The sequence below is a fragment of the Macaca thibetana genome, chromosome 8 (genome assembly GCF_024542745.1).
Source record: "Macaca thibetana thibetana isolate TM-01 chromosome 8, ASM2454274v1, whole genome shotgun sequence".
Classification (NCBI taxonomy): Eukaryota; Metazoa; Chordata; class Mammalia; order Primates; family Cercopithecidae; genus Macaca; species Macaca thibetana.
In genome coordinates, this window is record NC_065585.1 from 21386734 (window position 1) to 21405309 (window position 18576).

The 18576-nt window shown below is 45.1% G+C and overlaps 1 protein-coding gene across 2 annotated transcripts in view; it reads left to right on the top strand.

The window, feature by feature from the left end:
* The window catches only part of ANXA13 (annexin A13), a 58619-nt gene that overhangs the window by 13647 nt on the left and 26396 nt on the right, over nucleotides 1-18576 (top strand). For both annotated transcript variants that reach the window (XM_050801707.1, XM_050801706.1), the window contains one exon: nucleotides 11670-11745. In XM_050801707.1, coding sequence (XP_050657664.1) covers nucleotides 11670-11745 — 76 coding nt within the window. The remainder of the gene's footprint in view (nucleotides 1-11669; nucleotides 11746-18576) is intronic.

Here is an 18576-nt window from a genome sequence, read left to right on the forward strand (position 1 = left end):
CCATGGAAAGGAAGAGAACATTTACCAAGTACTTACAATGTGTCAGGCATTGTGCTAGGTGCTGGGGATATGAGAATGAACATGACGTAGACCTAGCCTCCAAAAGGCTTACAGTCTAGGGAAGGAAATAGACTAATAAAAAAGCATGATAATGTACCTGTAAAAGGATCTGATTGATTGAAGACTCCAGAACGGAGTGTAGCACAAAAGAGAAAGTCAGTGGTGTGCTAGAAAACGTCTCACCTCGAGCTCTCTAGGAGAAAACAAAAACCTAATTTGTGGTGCTTGCCAATTTCCATGGTGTAAATACTTTTACCGTGACTGATTTCAAGTTACTGGCATGATCTCACTGAGCAGAGTTGGGAAGCGATCACACAATTGGCTCTTGCCAGCTTGCAAAGTCAGCTCCAGCTAGCGTGGCCAACCATCCTGGTTTACCTGGAACTGTCCCAGTTTTAGCACTTAAAGACCCACATTCCAGGGAACCCCTCTGTCCTGGGCAATCAAACAGTTTAGCTTCAGCACACCACTGGAAGAATTCGATTCTTCCCAAGAGGATCAGGAATGGTTTCAGAAAGCGGAGGCTCCAGCTTATTTGCTTAAGTAGAAACATTCTCCACTGTTGCCAATGGAATCAATGGAAACCAAGTGTTTAATAAAAAAGGAGGGTCACGAGGCTCTGTGCTGTCAATCTCAAGTTTCTTTGGTCCTCCGAGGACTCGGGAAGTTGCAGGGAGGAATCTACTTGCAGCATCCCCCCTTTTTCCTCCCCTGCCTTACACTGATGGACCTGTTGGGAATCAAACAACTTCAGCAATCCTTTTGCATAGATTCTGTCAAGCAAGGAGAAGTGATATTTTACCTATAAATATATTTGGCAATTTATCCAGCCAGAAAGCAGGCACCCATAAGAAGTAAGCATATTGGAAACCTTGGCCATCTCACTGGCTTCATGTCTTTTCAGTCTCCAAAATGTGTCTGCTAAAATTCAGCCCCCTGGCACACTGTAGTCCTTTAGCTATGATCCCTCCTCCACTTGAAGGGAAAGATACTTTAGGAAAGGGAGAACTGGAAGATTGGGTGTGAAATGAGGAGGAGAGGAGAAGGAAGAAGCTTCCTAAGGGCAAAAGGGCCACTTCCTCCCCTGCAAGCCCTGACTCATCATAATGAAACCTCCCTGTCCAGCACTCTGACATTGTCTTATATAATCTTCCTGAGATTCTTCAGAGTGGGCAGGTATTAGTCCCAGTTTATAAATGAGAGGCAGAAAACATGATTCCATTAGCATAGGAAGGAATATTGGGAGCAGAATTTGACAACAGTGCCTCTCCTGCATACACACTTTGCTCACTGGGAGATGTCTGTTTTGCCTTGCAAATAGTTGTGACTTCGTTTTCATTTTACTTTCTATTTTCTCATCATCAAGAATATTTATTGATCCGACAGTCATGCAAGAGGTTCTTGGTTTCCCTGGTCACTGGACAAGTCTCAGGTCTCAACTAGTGTTTCTGTAAAAGACTATCATTCTAAGAGTTGAACTGAGCTTTTCTTTCTTTCTCTTTCTTCTTTTCTTCTTTTCTTCATTTCCTCCTTTCTTCCTTCCTTCCTCCCTCCCTTCCTCCCTTCCTCCCTTCCTCTCTTCCCCCTTCCCTTCCCTTCCCTTCCTCCCTTCCTCCCTTCCTTCCTTCCTTCATTTCCTTCTTTCTTTCTTTCTTTCTTTCTTTCTTTCTTTCTTTCTTTCTTTCTTTCCTTCTTTCCTTCTTTCTTTCTTTCCTTCTTTCCTTTCCTTCTTTCCTTCTTTCTTTCTTTCTTTTTCTTTTCTTTTCTCCTTCCTTCCTTCCTTCCTTCCTTCCTTCCTTCCTTCCTTCCTTCCTTCCTTCCTTCTTCTTTCCTTCTTTCCTTCCTTCCTCCCTCCCTCCCTCCCTCCCTCTCTCTTTCTTCCTGAGACAGGGTCTCACTCTGTCACCCAGGCTGGAGTGCAGTAGCGCAACCATGGCTCACTGCAACCTCCACTTCCTGGCCTCAATTATTCTCCTGCTTCAGCCTCAGCCTCCCAAGTAGCTGGGACTACAGGCACGTACCACCATGCCAAGTTAAATTTTTAAAATTTTTGTAGAGACAGGGTCTCATTATGTTGCCCAGGCTGGTCTTAAACTCCTGGTCTCAAGCAATCCTCCTACCTTGGCTTCCCAAAGTGCTGGAATTACAGGCGTGAGCCACCCTACCTGGCCCAGCTTTTCTATTATTAAATTTTTTTAAAAATAATTATTTAGACAATAACCCCCAAAATCGATTAATGAGAAGTCAATAGTAGAGTTTCTGAATCCAGACTGCATGGGTTTGAATCCCTATCTCATCATACTTGTGTGCCTTGGTTTTTCTCATCTGCAAAATAGGAGATAATAATACCTACCCCGTAGGGTTGCTGGGAGAATTAAATGCGTTGTTATTTGTAAACTGTCTGGACCCACGCCTGGCACATATTAAGTGCTCTATATTTTGCTGTCATTCTCAATTTGGAGTTTTCCTCCCATACGTCTCTCTTCAACCTTTAGCCCCTGCTACTCTTTATCTATGAGTACAAAGTGATTTCTAATTTAGGACAAGCTTATGTAAACACACATGTTGAGCTTCCTATAGTAAACTTCCAATTTTAAAGGAACTACACAAAGCACCATGCAAAGGACTCACTCAACACTCAACAGGAATCAGGTCAAGATGGAAGAAAGGAATAAAAATAACACTCAGCACTCGCCACGTGTTGAATATCCTGCCAAACGCTCTTGATCCATATTCTCCTAACAACCCATACGAGGTGGGTACTATTATTACCATCTTTCAGATGGGAAAACAGCCTTGGAAAAGATATGGAGGGAAAAATAGCCTCATGCTTGGTTCAAAGGTAGATGTCTGTGAGAGAGGAGGTAGAACTTGTGTGACCTCAAAGAAGACCCTTCCCCAAACGACTCAGTTTCCCTAACTCTGTAGTGTTCTTAAGATCTATACAAGGCAAGTTTACAATGAAATATTATTCAGCCTCAAAAAAGAAGGAAATTCTGCCATTTGTGACAACTTGAACAAACCTGGAGAACATTATGCTACGTGAAATAAGCCAGAAAAATAAATACTGCATGATTCTACTTACATGAGGTACCTAAAATAGTCAAACTCATAGAAGTAAAGAATAGAACTGTACTTACCGGGGGCCAGAGGGAGGGGAAACGAAGCACTCTTCAACTGGTACAAAGTTTTGGTTATGCAAGATGAATTCACTCTAGAGATCTGGGGTACAGCAAATTGTACCCTATACTTTATTATGCACTTAAAAAATTGTTAAGGGTCAAGTGCAGTGGCTCATGCCTGTAATCCTAACACTTAATGGAGGCCAAGACTGAGGATTGCATGAGACAGGAGAATTGCTTGAGGTCAGGAGTTCAAGCTTATGTAAACAGACGTGTTGAGCTTCCTATAGTAAACTTCCAATTTTAAAGGAACTACACAAAGCACCATGCAAAAGACTCACTCAACACTCAACAGGAATCAGGTCAAGATGGAAGAAAGGAATAAAAATAACACTCAGACAGGGCAACATAGTGAGTCCCTCTTGCTACAAAAGTTTTTAGATACAAAGTATTATTTGTTTAATGGGTTGATGTCAAGTTAAATGTTCTTAACACACACACACAAGGGGACAGAAGGAAATTTTCATAGCTGATGAAATATTTATTACCTTGATGGTGGTGATGGTGTTGTGAGTGTATGCCTATGTCCAAATTCACCAAATTGTATAATTAAATATACAATATATTTTATAGCAATTATACCTCAGTAAAGATGTTTAAAATATTTTTCAGGGATTTTGAAAAAAAAAAAAAACTATAGGCAAGTTTAATCAGAATTTAAAAATTCTAATAAAATTTTTTATTTTATTAAAATAAAATTTAAAAATTCTAATAAAAAAATTAAAGGCAAGCTTAATCAGAATCACCAATATTGGTGCAAGGTGGCATTAACCAACAGTGGCAATGGTAACAGCTTAAACTGAGGAGAGTCAGGTGCGCTCTCTCCAGCACCCCCTTCACCTGCCTCCATTTTGCTCGTGCTTAACAAGCCCAGGCCACTACCTCGTTCTAATCTTGGCCCTGGTATTTAATCTCATTTCATGCCAGCTCAAACAGCAGCTCTCTGTAGATCAGTGTACAGCGAGCCCTCTGCCCTCTGCTCCCTGGCTCTTCCCAGGGGCCCTCCTGGCTCACAGCCCAGATACCAAGTAACCATTGTCAAATATTTACTGAGCAGAGTGCAGCCAGCCAACGCTTCTGAGGAACTGTACTGGAAATATTAAACAGTCCAAACGCCACTCCCATTGCATTTTGATAGTACTTTCAGAGTTTACAAATGACCCTTACATCCTATGTCACCCAGCGTCCCACCTCCTACGTGCCACCACCTGAGTGCTTACTGTAATCCAGCACTGTGCTACTACATCCCAAACACGAATGCATCTACACCTCATACCACCCCATGGGCAGGCGCATCTCCACTTTAAAGATGAGACAACTAAGGCTCAGAGACGTGAATCAGCTTACCCAAGGTGGTACAACCAGCAAAGGGCAAAAGAGCAATTGAACAGAGTAGGTCTGACTCCCAAGTCCACACTATGTGGACTATTATGTCATGATTAGATGCAATCATGTTAGCATATTGATAGGTCATAGTAAGCACACAAGTACACAGACTCCCAAAGCATCAGGCTGTCGTCTCTCCCTGGCATGTCTTCCTTCCACCTCCATCTCTGTCTTTATTTAATTGCTTGCCCTACTGCCCTTTGAGAACCAGCACTAATGTCAACTCCTCCATAAAAATTCCTTTCTCCTCTCAGCTATTTGCACCCAGAAGTGCTTACTGTATTATAATGCAATTGTCATGTGTCATTTACACGTTTATTTCCCTGGAACAGGGACTATGCTTCATAGATCATGGAGTCCACCTCAACTGGGGTAGTGCTTAGCATACAATAGATTTTAATACTTGTTTGTTCAAGGACGGTAAGGGAGGAAAGAAGAGGAGAAGAAAGAAGAAGAAAAAGAGAGAGAAAAATAATTCAGAGTCTAATTTGCCTGCAACATATTTCTTCTTAATTAGTTCACATGCCTCTCATGAGACAATCTATTCCTACTGTCCAGCCTTGAAGCTATTGAAGTAGAAAATCAGGACACAAGGACTGACAAGTATGAATGTACTTAAATGAGTGTATTTCTGGCTGTGTTCTGGAAGATGCTGGTTACTATATAATACACAGAGCAACCAATTTGCAAATCATATCCCTCAGCAAACTCCTTCACACATTCCATCCCCAGCGTTTGCTGCAACCTGGAAGATGTTCCTAGAATGTTCCATTTCTATTATAAGAGTTAAGACTTCCTTGAATTGGACTGGGACAGAAGGCATTTGATGAGGCGTCTGTTTTTCCATTCTGGTTCTTCTGGCTGGGGGTACCAGAATCTTGATTCAGCAGAGCTGACCTCCCTCCTGGGCAATCTGGTCTGTTGCAGCAGGAACATCCCTGAGTCATTTCTCAGCGTGGGTGTTTTCTGCATTCTTTCTGCCAAGGTGACACCGCTTCCTAGGATCAGAGCATCTCAGTTTATTTTCTATGCTTCCTCCTTTGAGAAAAATGGATCATTCATGTCCTTGTTTTAGAGGAGGGAACACAGGAACGTAGATACACAGAGAAGGACATGTAGACCTACTAGAAGGAAGAAAAAACCAAAGAGGAAGTCCGCCCAGCACCAGGGCTGCCTTACTCACGCACCAGGCAGTGCCTTTCATAGAGCTGACAGCACTTGCTTCCATTTTGGACCTGAGGTCCAGGCATGATGGCCAGCACCTCACCAGAGTGGTATCCCACGGAGAGTCTCACACCCAATGAGGTGTGAATTATCACACTCGTCAAATGAGACAGCTAGCAAGGTGTGATGCTGGGACATCATGCCAGGCCACCTGGACTCCACAGCATGACTGCCTGGTGTAAAATATATGTCTGGAACTTCAGATCCAAGCTGCAGGTGACCAATGAGAAATTGATCTTTAGAGTGCCATTTACAAGGGGAAAACTCCTCAAGCAGGAAAGGGGTTTGAAATATTCTGGAAAGTTTATTGCTGATTGGTCTTCAACAAATATCAATTGTTTGCATTTACTAAGACCATGCTGTCAGCCAGGCTTGTTTTAGATGCTTGGCATGAATAACTTTAATTCCTCCAGGAACCTTACGTGGTAGGCACTATTATTATCCCCATTTACCATTGTTAGGTTCTAATTGAGATCCGAAAAAAGTCAGTGGTGTGGCACGTAGCTGGAAAAACACTGGAGGAATCGCAGGGAGTTTCAACATGGCTTCTTTCACTGGGTGCAAGCGAGCCTGGGTGTGGGCCTGGGCGTGAGCCCCAAGCCATAGGTACAGCGTTAGCAGCGTAATTGTACCTTGTACCGACAATAATGGCTCCGAGCCAAGCACGAGCGCATGTGAGTGGTTACTTAACGCGCCTCACGTGGTGTGATTACATAAGTGCAGAGTTGTGCATCTGCACTCCAAACCCGCGGAGACACACAGCGTCGGAAAGTCGCCTCGGCCTACTGCCAACTAGAGTGCAGCCATGTCCCTTACAACCATGAAGAAAGTACGGCACAGAGAGGTTCTATAACTTGCCCAAAGTCACACAGCTAATAAGCAGTTGTGCTGGGTCTCAAATTTACTTGACAACAAAGCCACATTCTTCAACTTTACTATTATTATATTTTCAATGGCCACCTATTATAAATATGATGTTGCTGGGGCATTATAAGATAAATATTTGACAAGTTTGGGAGATATCTATCCATCTGAGATCAACATATATGAATTAGAAAACTATATATCTACATATGGTACGTGTGTGTATATATCTTCACATACATACCTTCCAAACCTGTTCAATCTAAATATGTAGAATTGAAATCTGCATGAATATCACTTTTATGAGATCTTATAAATATCACAAGGCAGAAAGCCAAGAAATGACCCAAAGAGGCAGGGAAAGGGCTAACATTTCTCTAGCTCCCTGTTTTCTGGCATTTGAAAAGTTATTTCACGTAAGCCTCAAGCCTTGCAGCGCAGAGACTGCTCCCATTTTACAGATGAGGAGATGGTGGCTTAGAGGTTAATGGCCCAAGTTCACACAGCTGCTAAGAGGCAGCTCTGCATTCAAACCAGGCTTCCTGTGGGCTCAAAGCCCAGACCTCTAAAATCATTTTTATTGACGTTTAGTATCTTTTGCTGTTTTTATCTGTCTCCTGAGTGTCAGTGCAAGCACTGTCAAAATATGAACAAATTGAAAGAAAACAAAATAAGGAATGTTGCCCTGGCTCTACAATGTCTCATCGTTGAAAACGAGTGGAATATCCGTGTGGTCTCCTAAAGCCTCATAAGCAGGTCTGACCCCATCCTGGAGTCCCCTGCAGCCCATTCTGGATCTGACTTGCATTCTCACTGTATGCAGAAGTTCTGCTTAGTTGCTTCGGGTTTCAAAAACTAAATCTCCGGATAGGCAAACAGGCCTGAGGCCCCGTCATCAGCTGTCTATCCCATTAACAATGAACAATGGACGTGGAATGTCCATTCCATATACATTCCCGAGAAGAAGCTCGGTACCCGGCTCCTGGGAACAAGCCATAGGACACCCGTTCCTTCAGCACTGAGCATCGCTGATGAATACAGCCATTGTGGAGGCAGCCCCCACCACAATGAGGGGACAACGCCAAACAGACTGTTTGCTTTTTCTCTCTCTTTCTTTTAAAATCACATCACATGATTCTTTCACTTCGACATCAAATATCCTGCTGTTACAAGGAACAAGCCTGGATTATCTTCTCAAGCAGATTAGGAAAGATAACCAACATGGCTAACAGTGGTTCCTGCAGGGATTCAGGGCACTGGGACCTCAACCTGCCCTGCTGATGGTGGTGCCTCTGACAGAGAGTCCTACCCCACATTATTTGTTAAGAAAAAAAAAGAAGGCCGGTTGCAGTGGCTCATGCCTGTAATCCTAGCACATTGGGAGGCCGAGGTGGGTGGATTGCTTGAGCTCAGGAGTTTGAGACCAGCCTGGGCAACATGGTGAAACCCCATCTCTACCAAAAATACAAAAATTAGCCAGGTGTGATGGCACATGCCTGTAATCCCAGCTGCTTGGGTGGCTGAGGCAGGAGAATCACTTGAACCTGGGAGGCAGAAGCTGCAGGGAACAGAAATTGCAACACTACACTCCAGCTTGGGCAACAGAGTGAGACCCTGTCTCAAAAAATTTAAAAAAAAAAAGGAAAAAAGGAAAAATTAAGTCCCAGTGTTATCGTCAGTCATAACACATGACTCAACATTCTCCTGCTGCACCTCCCAGATATCAGTTATTTGGGTTTTTTGGTCTTGGGCATGTTGAGAACATTCGTTTGTCTTACCCCTCAGCTCCTACAACTCTATGATATTTGTATCATGGAACGGCCTCCCTAAAACAGAAAGGGGATCAGGGGCAGGCATGTCATTTAGATCTGCCAGAATCAGAAAATCTGGTTCTAGCCTTGGCTCCCACTCAACCACTGCCTGGCCAGGTGATCTTAGACAAGTCTCCACACGGTCTCTGCAAGCCCTCACAGGTTCTTTGTGCAAATGAGAAAAAGGTGACCGTTGAGGGGAAGCAGTCCTGCCAGCACCAGGCTTGGCAATATGCCCCCAACTCAGTCCTGCCCCAGCCCCTCAGCCAGGGCCTCAGGCAGGGCATAACACGCACAGCCATTTGCAGAGCGCTGCGTCTCTGTTTCAGCGCATTAGTTGTGAAGTGGGACAGATCATGTGTCCCACAAAATTCTCTGCACTGATGAGGCTAACAGGACATAGAGAACAGCTTATGAATTAGCCGAGTGATAAGAGATTTCTGTTGCCCTGATTCAATTCTACCTCACTTCCTGGGCACTCCATAATACTTTGGATGAAAAGCAAAGAAGCCATTACTATTTTGAAGTTGCTTCTTCCACACTCAGAGGACCAGCTCCTTCAGAACTTGATCAAAAGTAGGGTGGCCCTTATAAGTGTACGGCCTCTGCAACTGCATAGGGCCCCATGCTCAGAAGGGCCCTGTGCTTGGCTTAATACTCTGATGTTACCATATTGAAATTCTTGGTAATTTTTGAGCAAGGAACCCTGCACTTTCATTTTGTACTAAGCCCAGCAAATTATGGAACTGGTCCTGCCAACAAGCCTTCAAAAGCACCAAATAGCTTTCTTATATCTCACAAAATATTTGAATAAGGAAAACAGGAGGTATCATTCTGCAACTCCAGCGTCATCCAACCCCTCTGTCGGATCATGGAAGCTCTAGTCATAGAATGTGAGGCAGTATTGTGCGCTGCACAGAGCACAGGCTTTAGGAGGCAAATTGAGCTGGGTTCAGTCCTGCATCCTGCCAGACCTTAAACAAATGATCTAACCTGCCTGAACCCAGGTTTCCTTACCTGGAAGGCAGAGCAGTAATGCCCACTCTTCCCTATGCATAATAAAGAAAGGTCTATAAACTGCCTGGCACATAGCAGGTGTACAACAGTATCAGTCCTCTTCCTGGCTTGTTTCAGGAACAGATGCTGCAAGATGGGGCATGCCTTCACGTTCCAAATGGCAGGGAGGTGATAGGTGGCCCTGACGATCCTTTCAGCTCTAGGAGTCTGTTATTCTCCATTAACCAAACCCTCAAGCCAGCTCACCTTCAGTCCACAGATATTAGCCAGGACACTTTGGGTCTCAAGGATGGAAACCCAACTCATATTAACTTAGACCAAGGAAGTTTGCTAGTTAGTGAAACTGGGAAACCCAAGGACACAGGCGCTGCTGTGTCTGAGGATTTGTACAATGTGTTTCTTTCTCTCTCTCCCTTTATGTAGTGGACAAAATGGCCACTAAGAGCCCTAGACTCACGCACTTTCACTCTACCAGACCCAGTAGGAGGCAGACGTGTATCTCTCTCAGTATCTATGTAGCAACCAAGGGAAAGACTCCAATTGACTCTAATCCTGCTTGGATTACATCTTCACTCCTGAACCAATCCTGATTGCCAGAGTCACAGGGCATGTGCCCACATTGGTGACCAAGGGCAGGACAAAGGGGCTCAAGCCTCATGACCAACAACCCCAATGAGGCCACACAATGGGGGAAGGGGAAATAAGGAAAATAAGGATGCCATGCAGAGACAGGCAACATACCCAGTGAGCTGCATGTGGTTTACTGTTCACTTCCACTGGGTGCCAAAGGAAATGAAAGCGGGGAGAACTGAACCGTGGTGGTACTGCCAGTAGCACTTAAACCAGCCTTCACTGAAGGATGGAAAATATATGGACATGCCAGCCGTGGTGGCTCACGCCTGTAATCCCAGCACTTTGGGAGGCCAAGGCAGGCAGATTGCCTGAGCTCAGGAGTTCGAGACCAGCCTGGGAAACATGGCAAAACCCCGTCTCTACTAAAAATACAAAAAATTAGCCAGGTGTGGTGGCGTGCACCTATAATCCCAGCTACTGGGGAGGCTGAGGCATGAGAATCACTTGAACCCAGGAGGTGAAGGTTGCAGTGAGCTGAGATCGTACCACTTCACTCCAGGCTGGGCGACACAGTGAGACTCTGTCTCAAAAAAAAAGAAAGAAAAGAAAAGAAAATATATAGACACATATCACTTAGGAGAAGCTCTGTGAGAAAAGGTAAAGACAGGAAGCTCAGTGTGTTCCTAGCTACCAGCTGCATGACTACAATGAACCTCACAGGTTAATTGCAGTTTTTAAAAGTTATGTGTTTATATTTGTGGTTAACTTCCATTTATGCAAGCAATACTGGGTTTCCATTTTTGTGCTAACAAAGATTTCCTTTTTGAGATAACTTTAAGTAAAAACAAATGTCAATTGAAAGGAAAATAAGCAAATAATAATTATAAGCAAATAGTAATTTGCTTATTAATTAGACATAGGTAACTGTGGACGCAATACTGCATGTATTGTGCCAATGACTGAAGTATGGGAAACAGCTCAGTACAATATATAAACAGGACTTTACCTTTCCAAGGAGCACTAAAACCAGAACTGTGCTTTTACTGGTTCCTATAGTGTCTCCAACAAGCCAAATATGTGTCTCTCATTGTATGGATGGCAAAGATCCAAGTCACCAAATGAACCTGTAATAAGGTCCTAGAACCCTCAGCTTCTGACCTATTCCTTAGACATAACTGTGTCTCCTGGCAAAGGGGGAGGACCAGCACTCCAGTACACTGGCCCAGAGTATTATTCTTTGTTTCAGAGGCAGACACACAAAGGTGGGGTTGATATGAAAATCGCTCATTGCAGAGCTGGCCAGGATGATTGTCCTTGAGGACAGAGGGGCCCATTCTCCTGGTCATCCAAGGCCAGCTGGCCCCAAGGAGTACCAGCCACCTCTCTGGGGCCAGAGTCTCCCCAGCCGATGTCCGCATGTACCAGTGTGTGAAGTGACAGCTGGTCCCTGGTTAGGATGACTGTTTGGTCCTCCAGTTTGCTACTGATTTTAGCCAGAGATCATTAAGGAATGTCTATATTGTCATCTCACCTTTTCAATTATTTTCTCCAGGCTAAAGCGAGCAGTCCTCAGGGTTTTGATGTGGATCGAGATGCCAAAAAGCTGAACAAAGCCTGCAAAGGAATGGGTATGAGAGACATTTTGTTGCTAATTTACTTCTGAAGTTGATTAAACTTGGTCTCATGTCCAACTTTCCCATGATGTTAGGAAGCTGACATCTCACTATCTTGTGTATTCCAAGCTAACGCAAGTCAATCACTTCCACTGACCTCTTTATTAAAGTTCACAAAATTATAGTAGGATCCTATGACTTTTCAGGATTCTATATAACAGCTAGGAGTTGGATATTGTGACATTTAATTTGACCTTGAGGTGAGAGAAACTTCATGAGAAGCGCAGTTCATGCAATCCTGGTGTATTAGTCTGTTCTCATGCTGCTAATAAAGACTTACCTGAGACGGGGTAATTTATAAAGAAAAAGAGTTTAACGGACTCCCAGTTCCACATGGCTGAAAAGGCCTCACAAGCATGGCAGAAAACGAAGGAAGAGCGAGGGACTTCTTACATGGCAGCAGGAAAGAGAGGATTAGACCCAAGTGAAAGGAGTTTCCCCTCATAGAACCATCTGATCTCGTGAGACTTACTACTGTGAGAACAGCATGAGGGAAACCGCCCCCATGATTCAATTATCTCCCACCAGGTCCCTCTCACAACATGTGGGAATTATAGGAGCTATGATTCAAGATGAGATTTGGGTGAGGACACAGCCAAACCATATCACCTGGTATGATCTAAACCCCTCTGATCCTTTCCCTAGGAGATGGTGGGGAATTGAGTCTGATGAGAGCTGGATAAGGGACCTGGAAGCAACAAGTAAAAGTAGATCGGTGGCTCACACCTGTAATCCCAGTACTTTGGGAGGCCGAGGTGGGCAGATCATGAGGTCAGGAGATCAAGACCATCCTGACCAACATGGTGAAACCCCATCTCTACTAAAAATACAAAATTAGCTAGGGGTGGTGGCAGGTGCCGGTAATCCCCAGCTACTCGGGAGGCTGAGGCAGGAGAATCACTTGAACCAGGGAGTCGGAGGTTGCAGTGAGCCGAGATTGCGCCACTGCACTCCAGCCTGGGAGACAGAGAGAGACTCCACCTCAAAAAAAAAAAAAAGAAAGAAAAGAAAAAGAAAAAAGAACTAGATCAAGTAACTGGTCAAGATCAACCATCAAGGGTTGAAAATGGAGAAGCTGTTTACATCCTAAGGGTCAGAGTTGGGGACTCCACAAGAAGTCAAAACTAAGGTAGACCAGGGACCAGGGTGGGATGAGGGAGAGAGCATCTAGGTCTAGGGCCATGAAGAGAGGCCCTGAGATCCAAGAAAGCCACTCATGACACAAGGTCTAGTCCCAGAAGCCTGGAAGAGGGTGAGATCCAAAGCACAGATGGAAGGATTTCCCTTAAACAGGACAAGAAGGGAAGGCGCTGAGACTGACAGCTGGAGTAGATGCCTTCATAGGTGTTGTCAGGGCAGAAATTGAAGGCACCCATGCCTGGTAACCTGACATTGCTCAGTGAGTGGGAGGTGAGTTTGTCTGCTGAAGAGAAGGGTTTGACAATGGAATATGGCGCTTGAGTGGTGGCTTGGAATAGCCCTTGAGTAGTAGAAAAGTGGGAGACAACCAAGAGAAGACTGCTGATATGCACTGAGGGCACTGAGTAGGGAGATCATGGTTTCTCATGGCTCCAGCCCACACGGTTGTGTGATTTTTCCCTGTATCCTTGAAGGTAGGACTGGAGACATTGATTGACCCCAGGTTTGCTGATCAGGAGTTCCAGAACAACAAGCAAGTGAAATCATTGAAGGGGACAGAGGGGTCAAGGGGCAAAGTGAATTAATTTCCCAGATTTTCTTTTTTGCATTTATTGAGAAACTGTTAAACTTTCAGGCATTGGGCTAATCACTTTATATACAAAATCTCATCAAATTCTTACAAAAATCCATTCTCCAGCTGAGGAAACTGAGGACCTGACATTTTAAGTAAGACAGACAAAGTCACCAAGCCATTAAGTGGGGAACACGGGGATTGAACCTGTTCTTGTCACTCACTCCAAATGTCACCAATTTAGAGACATCCCAGCTAGGGCACCTCAGCTACATGGCTGCGGTCCTGGAGGGGGTGGGGACAGACTGAGAAGACATGGCTCAGTGTCATTACAACAGGTAGGAACCATCTCAGTCCACAGAATGTTTTATTAAATTAATTTTTTGCTTATTGAGATATAATTTGAATACCATAAAATGCACCCTTTTGCAGCATGCAATTCAGAGTTTTAGTATATCCACAGGATTTTGTGACCATCCCCACTAATTCCAGAACATTTCATCCCTGAGAAAGAAACCTCACACCTATTAGCAGCCCCTCCCTCTCTTCAGCTCCGGGCAATCACTAATCGGTTTCCTGTCTCCACTGATTTGCCTATTCTAGACATTTCACTTAAATAGAATCATCCATTATGTGGCTTCTTTTACTTGGCATAATGTTTTACAAAAACAAGTGATAGGTTTTTTACGTAGAAGTAGATTAGTAGAGATTTTCTTTCCTAGAATGGGTGTCATAGTAGAATAAATACGGCCACAAATTTATTGTATGGCTCCAGAGGAATAAAACTTGGATCTATGGTAGAAGTTCCAAGGAGACGTATTTTGCTTTAATATAAGAAACTTGGCTGGGCGCAGTGGCTCACACCTGTAATTACACACCTGTAATCTCAGTACTTTGGGAGGCCAAGGCAGGCGAATCACCTGAGATCAGGAGTTTGAGACCAGCCTGGCCAACATGGTGAAACCCTGTCTCTACTAAAAATATAAAAATTGGCAAAGTATGGTGGTGCACACCTGTAGTCCCAGCTACTTGGGAGGCTGAAGCAGGAGAATCGCTTGAACCTGGGAGGGGGAGATTGCAATGAGCTGAGATGGCACCACTGTACTCTAGCCTGGGTGACAAGGTGAGACACAATCTCAAATATATATACACACACACACACACACACATATACACATATATATATGTATATACACACACACATACATATATGAAACTTATCTAGCCATAGAATAGTTGCCTTGCCCAAGAAATGTTGAGAAGTCTGCAGGAGTTGGGATTGGGAAGATCTGGTAGGAAAGTAGTACAAGCGATGGCTACTTATTAAAACCCTACATATTATGTCTAGTGTTCCATTATTGGAACACTAAGCATATGGGAGTTATTTATATCCTACTGCTCAAGGTCATTGCCGAGGTCTGATTGCAAAAATTCAAAAAACTGCAACCTCAGGCATAAATAAGTTAAGAATTCTTGAATAAATCAGAGCTAGAGAATGGGGGGAGGAAGAGAAAGAAGGAGGGAGAAAAAGAAAGAAGATAGGGAGAGAGGAGAGAGAGAAGAGAGAGGGAGGGAGAGAGTGAAGGAGAGAAAGAAGAGAAGGAGGAAGAGAGAGAAAGAAGAAAGAAGAGAGAGGAAGAGAGGGAGGGAGGGAGAGTGAATGTGCAACCTGTGTTCTCATCTACAAAATGAGGCTAACAATGTCTCCTCACATGGAGACGGATAAAGGAGGCATTGCAGGGCCCAGCACCTCATTGGCCCTCATTGTATGTGGATAGCCTCCTTTGGAACAATATGCTGGGATCCAAAATCTGCACAAAGCCAGTAAGATCAGTATGAGCGTTGAGTAGTCACGTCCTTGTTCTCCATCACCGAGGGTGAACTGGGTTGAATGGGGGCTCCCCAAAAATATATGCCCCCAGAACCTGTAAACATGACTGTTTGGAAAAAGGGTCTTTGCAGATAGAATTAAGTTAAGGATCCTGAGATGAGATTATCCTGAATTACCTGGGTGAGCTCTAAATCTAATGACAAGTGTCCTTAGGAGAGACAGAGGAGGAGACACAGAGAAGGCCATGGGCAGATGGAGACAGAGACTAGAGAGATACGGCCACAAACCCGAGAATGCTAAGGGTTCCCGGCAGAAGCCAGGAGGGGCAAAATCAGACCCTGCCCCAGGGCTCCTGGAGGGACTGTGGGCCTGCCGGTGCCAGAATTTCAGACTTCCCCCCTCCAGAGCTGTGCGGGAATAGGCTGCTGTTGTTTTAAGCCACCAAGTTTGTGGTCATTGAATCAGCAGCCTCCCCTCTTTACACTGAGACAGTGGACAAGTGGGAAGCAGTGACTTGCTCAGGCAGGCAGGACTGTGCCCATTCATTACTTCGTCTGTCTTCCCTGCACTCCCATTTCCAAAAGAGAAATGAGGGACCGCGCGGCCCAGTAGAGCTAGCAGAAGAGGGTGACCCTCCAGCACCAGAGTGGGGGCTGCAGCCTCCTGGGCCCAGCGAGGCAGGCTGGGCTGGCACTGGAGCCCAAGGGAAAGCTGAGCCTCCACCACAGCCCTGATCACTGTTCTGCCACACGGGCCCGGGGCCTTCCCACCCTGTCTGGAGCCCCCTTCCTGCTGAAATGTGACTCGGTATCTTCCCAGAAAATTCTGGGAAAAGCAAAACCAAGGAGGCCCGGAGGCACTTCCTGAGGCTGATTATTGCCCCGGCTTTGACCTCTGCTGTGAAATTACAGTGTCCAGTGTGTGGCTCCTTCTTTTCTCATTTTTAAAAAAGCCTTTCCCAGAACCACTGGGGACTAGCCCTGGTGCCTCAAACCATTGTAAGTATTTACAGGAAATCATTCAGCAGCACTGCTTATATGATACACATATTGTGAAATGTAAAGTGAGGTCATTGCTCAGTGACTGGGTAGTAGAAACACCCCCCGGATCAGCCTGAGACTGGACTCAAAGGACTTGGGGGAAATCCAGTGTTGTTTTCATGGCCTTCCCCGACCTCCAGGTTGTTGCTGGGCCATCTCAGGACTGTTTTGCAATCTGGTTTCTCGCCTTTTTTTTTTTTTTAACTTTAAAATTTCATAGACTTTTATTAGTTTTTTTATTATTATTATACTTTAAGTTCTGGGATACCTGTGCAGAACGTTTAGGTTTGTTATGTAGGTATACATGTGCCATAGTGGTTTGCTGCACCCATCAACCCGTCATCTATATTAGGTATTTCTCCTAATGCTCTCCCTCCCCTAGACCCCGACCCCCTGACAGGCCCTGGTGTATGATGTTCCCCTCCTGGTGTCCATGTGTTCTCATTGTTCAACTCCCACTTATGAGTGAGAACATGCGGTGTTTGGTTTTCTGTTCCTGTGTTAGTTTTCTGAGAATGATGGTTTCCAGCTTCATCTATGTCTCTGCAAAGGACATGAACTCATTCTTTTTTATGGCTGCATAGTGTTTCATGGTGTATATGTGCCACATTTTCTTTATCCAGTCTATCATTGATGGGCATTTGGGTTGGTCTCTCTTTTTTTTTTAAACCTTTCCCAGAAAGAACAGCTAAAAAACACTATTATTATTATTATTTTTTTTTTTTCCGAGACAGAGTCTCGCTCTGTCGCCCAGGCTGGAGTGCAGTGGCACGGTCTCGGCTCACTGCAAGTTCCACCTCCTGGGTTCACACCATTCTTCCGTCTCAGCCTCCCAAGTAGCTGGGACTACAGGCGCCCGCCACCAAGCCTGGCTAATTTTTTGTATTTTTAGTAGAGACGGGGTTTCACTGTGTTAGCCAGGATGGTCTCGATCTCCTGACCTCGTAATCCACCCGCCTCGGTCTCCCAAAGTGCTGGGATTACAGGCGTGAGCCCCCGCACCCGGCACTATTATTTTTAATATTAATTTCATTTTCCTGATTATCCAGATGTGGGCTGCACGTGGCATCAGAGTACGGAGGATTTCTATTGATCCTCACTACGCAGACCCATCTGAGTATCACATACAACTTACACCACTTCAGAGACAAGGTTCTGTCGTGATGACATGCAAACTTCCTCATTCATCCATTCATTCATTCATTCGCGTGTGCACACGTTTAAGCATCCGTTCATTCAGCAAGTCATCTGATAAATACTGACGGCCTTCTGCGGGAATACCGTGGTGAACAAACCACTCTGCTCCCGTGGAACTTGCAGTGTGTCCTGGCAGAGACAGGAAGAGCAGGCAGCATGAGAGACACAGAGGGCGAGATGCCTCATCTGTCCAGGAGTGTGCAGGGAGCTGAGACCTGAAGGCGAAGTGGGAGCAGAGGTGAGGATCGGCGTGTTCCCGATGGGGGGAAGAGCCCATGCAAACACCCAGAGGCGAGAAAGGAAGTGTTGTTTGTTCCAGGAGCTGCAAATCATCTACGAGGTGGGTGGAAAGTAGCCTGGGGGAGGACAGGTAGGAGGACGAGACTTTGAGTGGCCAAAAGGCCCCCATAGGCCCCACTGCAGAGTTGAAGCCTCATTCTGCATTTGAGAGGCCTATACTGAAGGGTTTGAAGCAGAGGGGTGAGCAGGCCAATGTACACTTCAGAACGGTTGTTCTGGGGGCAGTGAATGCCAACTGGAAAAAGTGAGAGCAACAGAGGAACCTGCATGTGGGTGGTATCCGTAGTTGTGCTGAGCGATGGGGTGGAGATGAGGATGGAGAGAAACGGGTGCATCTGAGAGGCACTAAGGAGGTGGAATGGAGAGACCTTAGTCTGATCGAATGTGGGGTGAGGGAAAAGGGAGAGCCAGACATGAGCCCCAGCTTCCTGGCAGGCCCAGTACAGTGACTGAGCCTCCTGTGGCCAGAAAGGCTCCTTCTGGGCTTGGCACCTGCCAGGATCCAGGCCTGAGAGGCCGAGGCCATCGTCTGGGACAGGGGTGGCCTGAATAGAAAGAAAGGGGTAGGTTCGAGAGATATTTACAAGCAAAAGAAATCCGTTTTGAAGTGAGATTTCTGACACTCAAAGGTTTTTTTAAAAAATAAAAAAGATAATAATGTCATAGAATGAGCAATTGGATACCCATGATGGAGGTAAAGCTCTGAA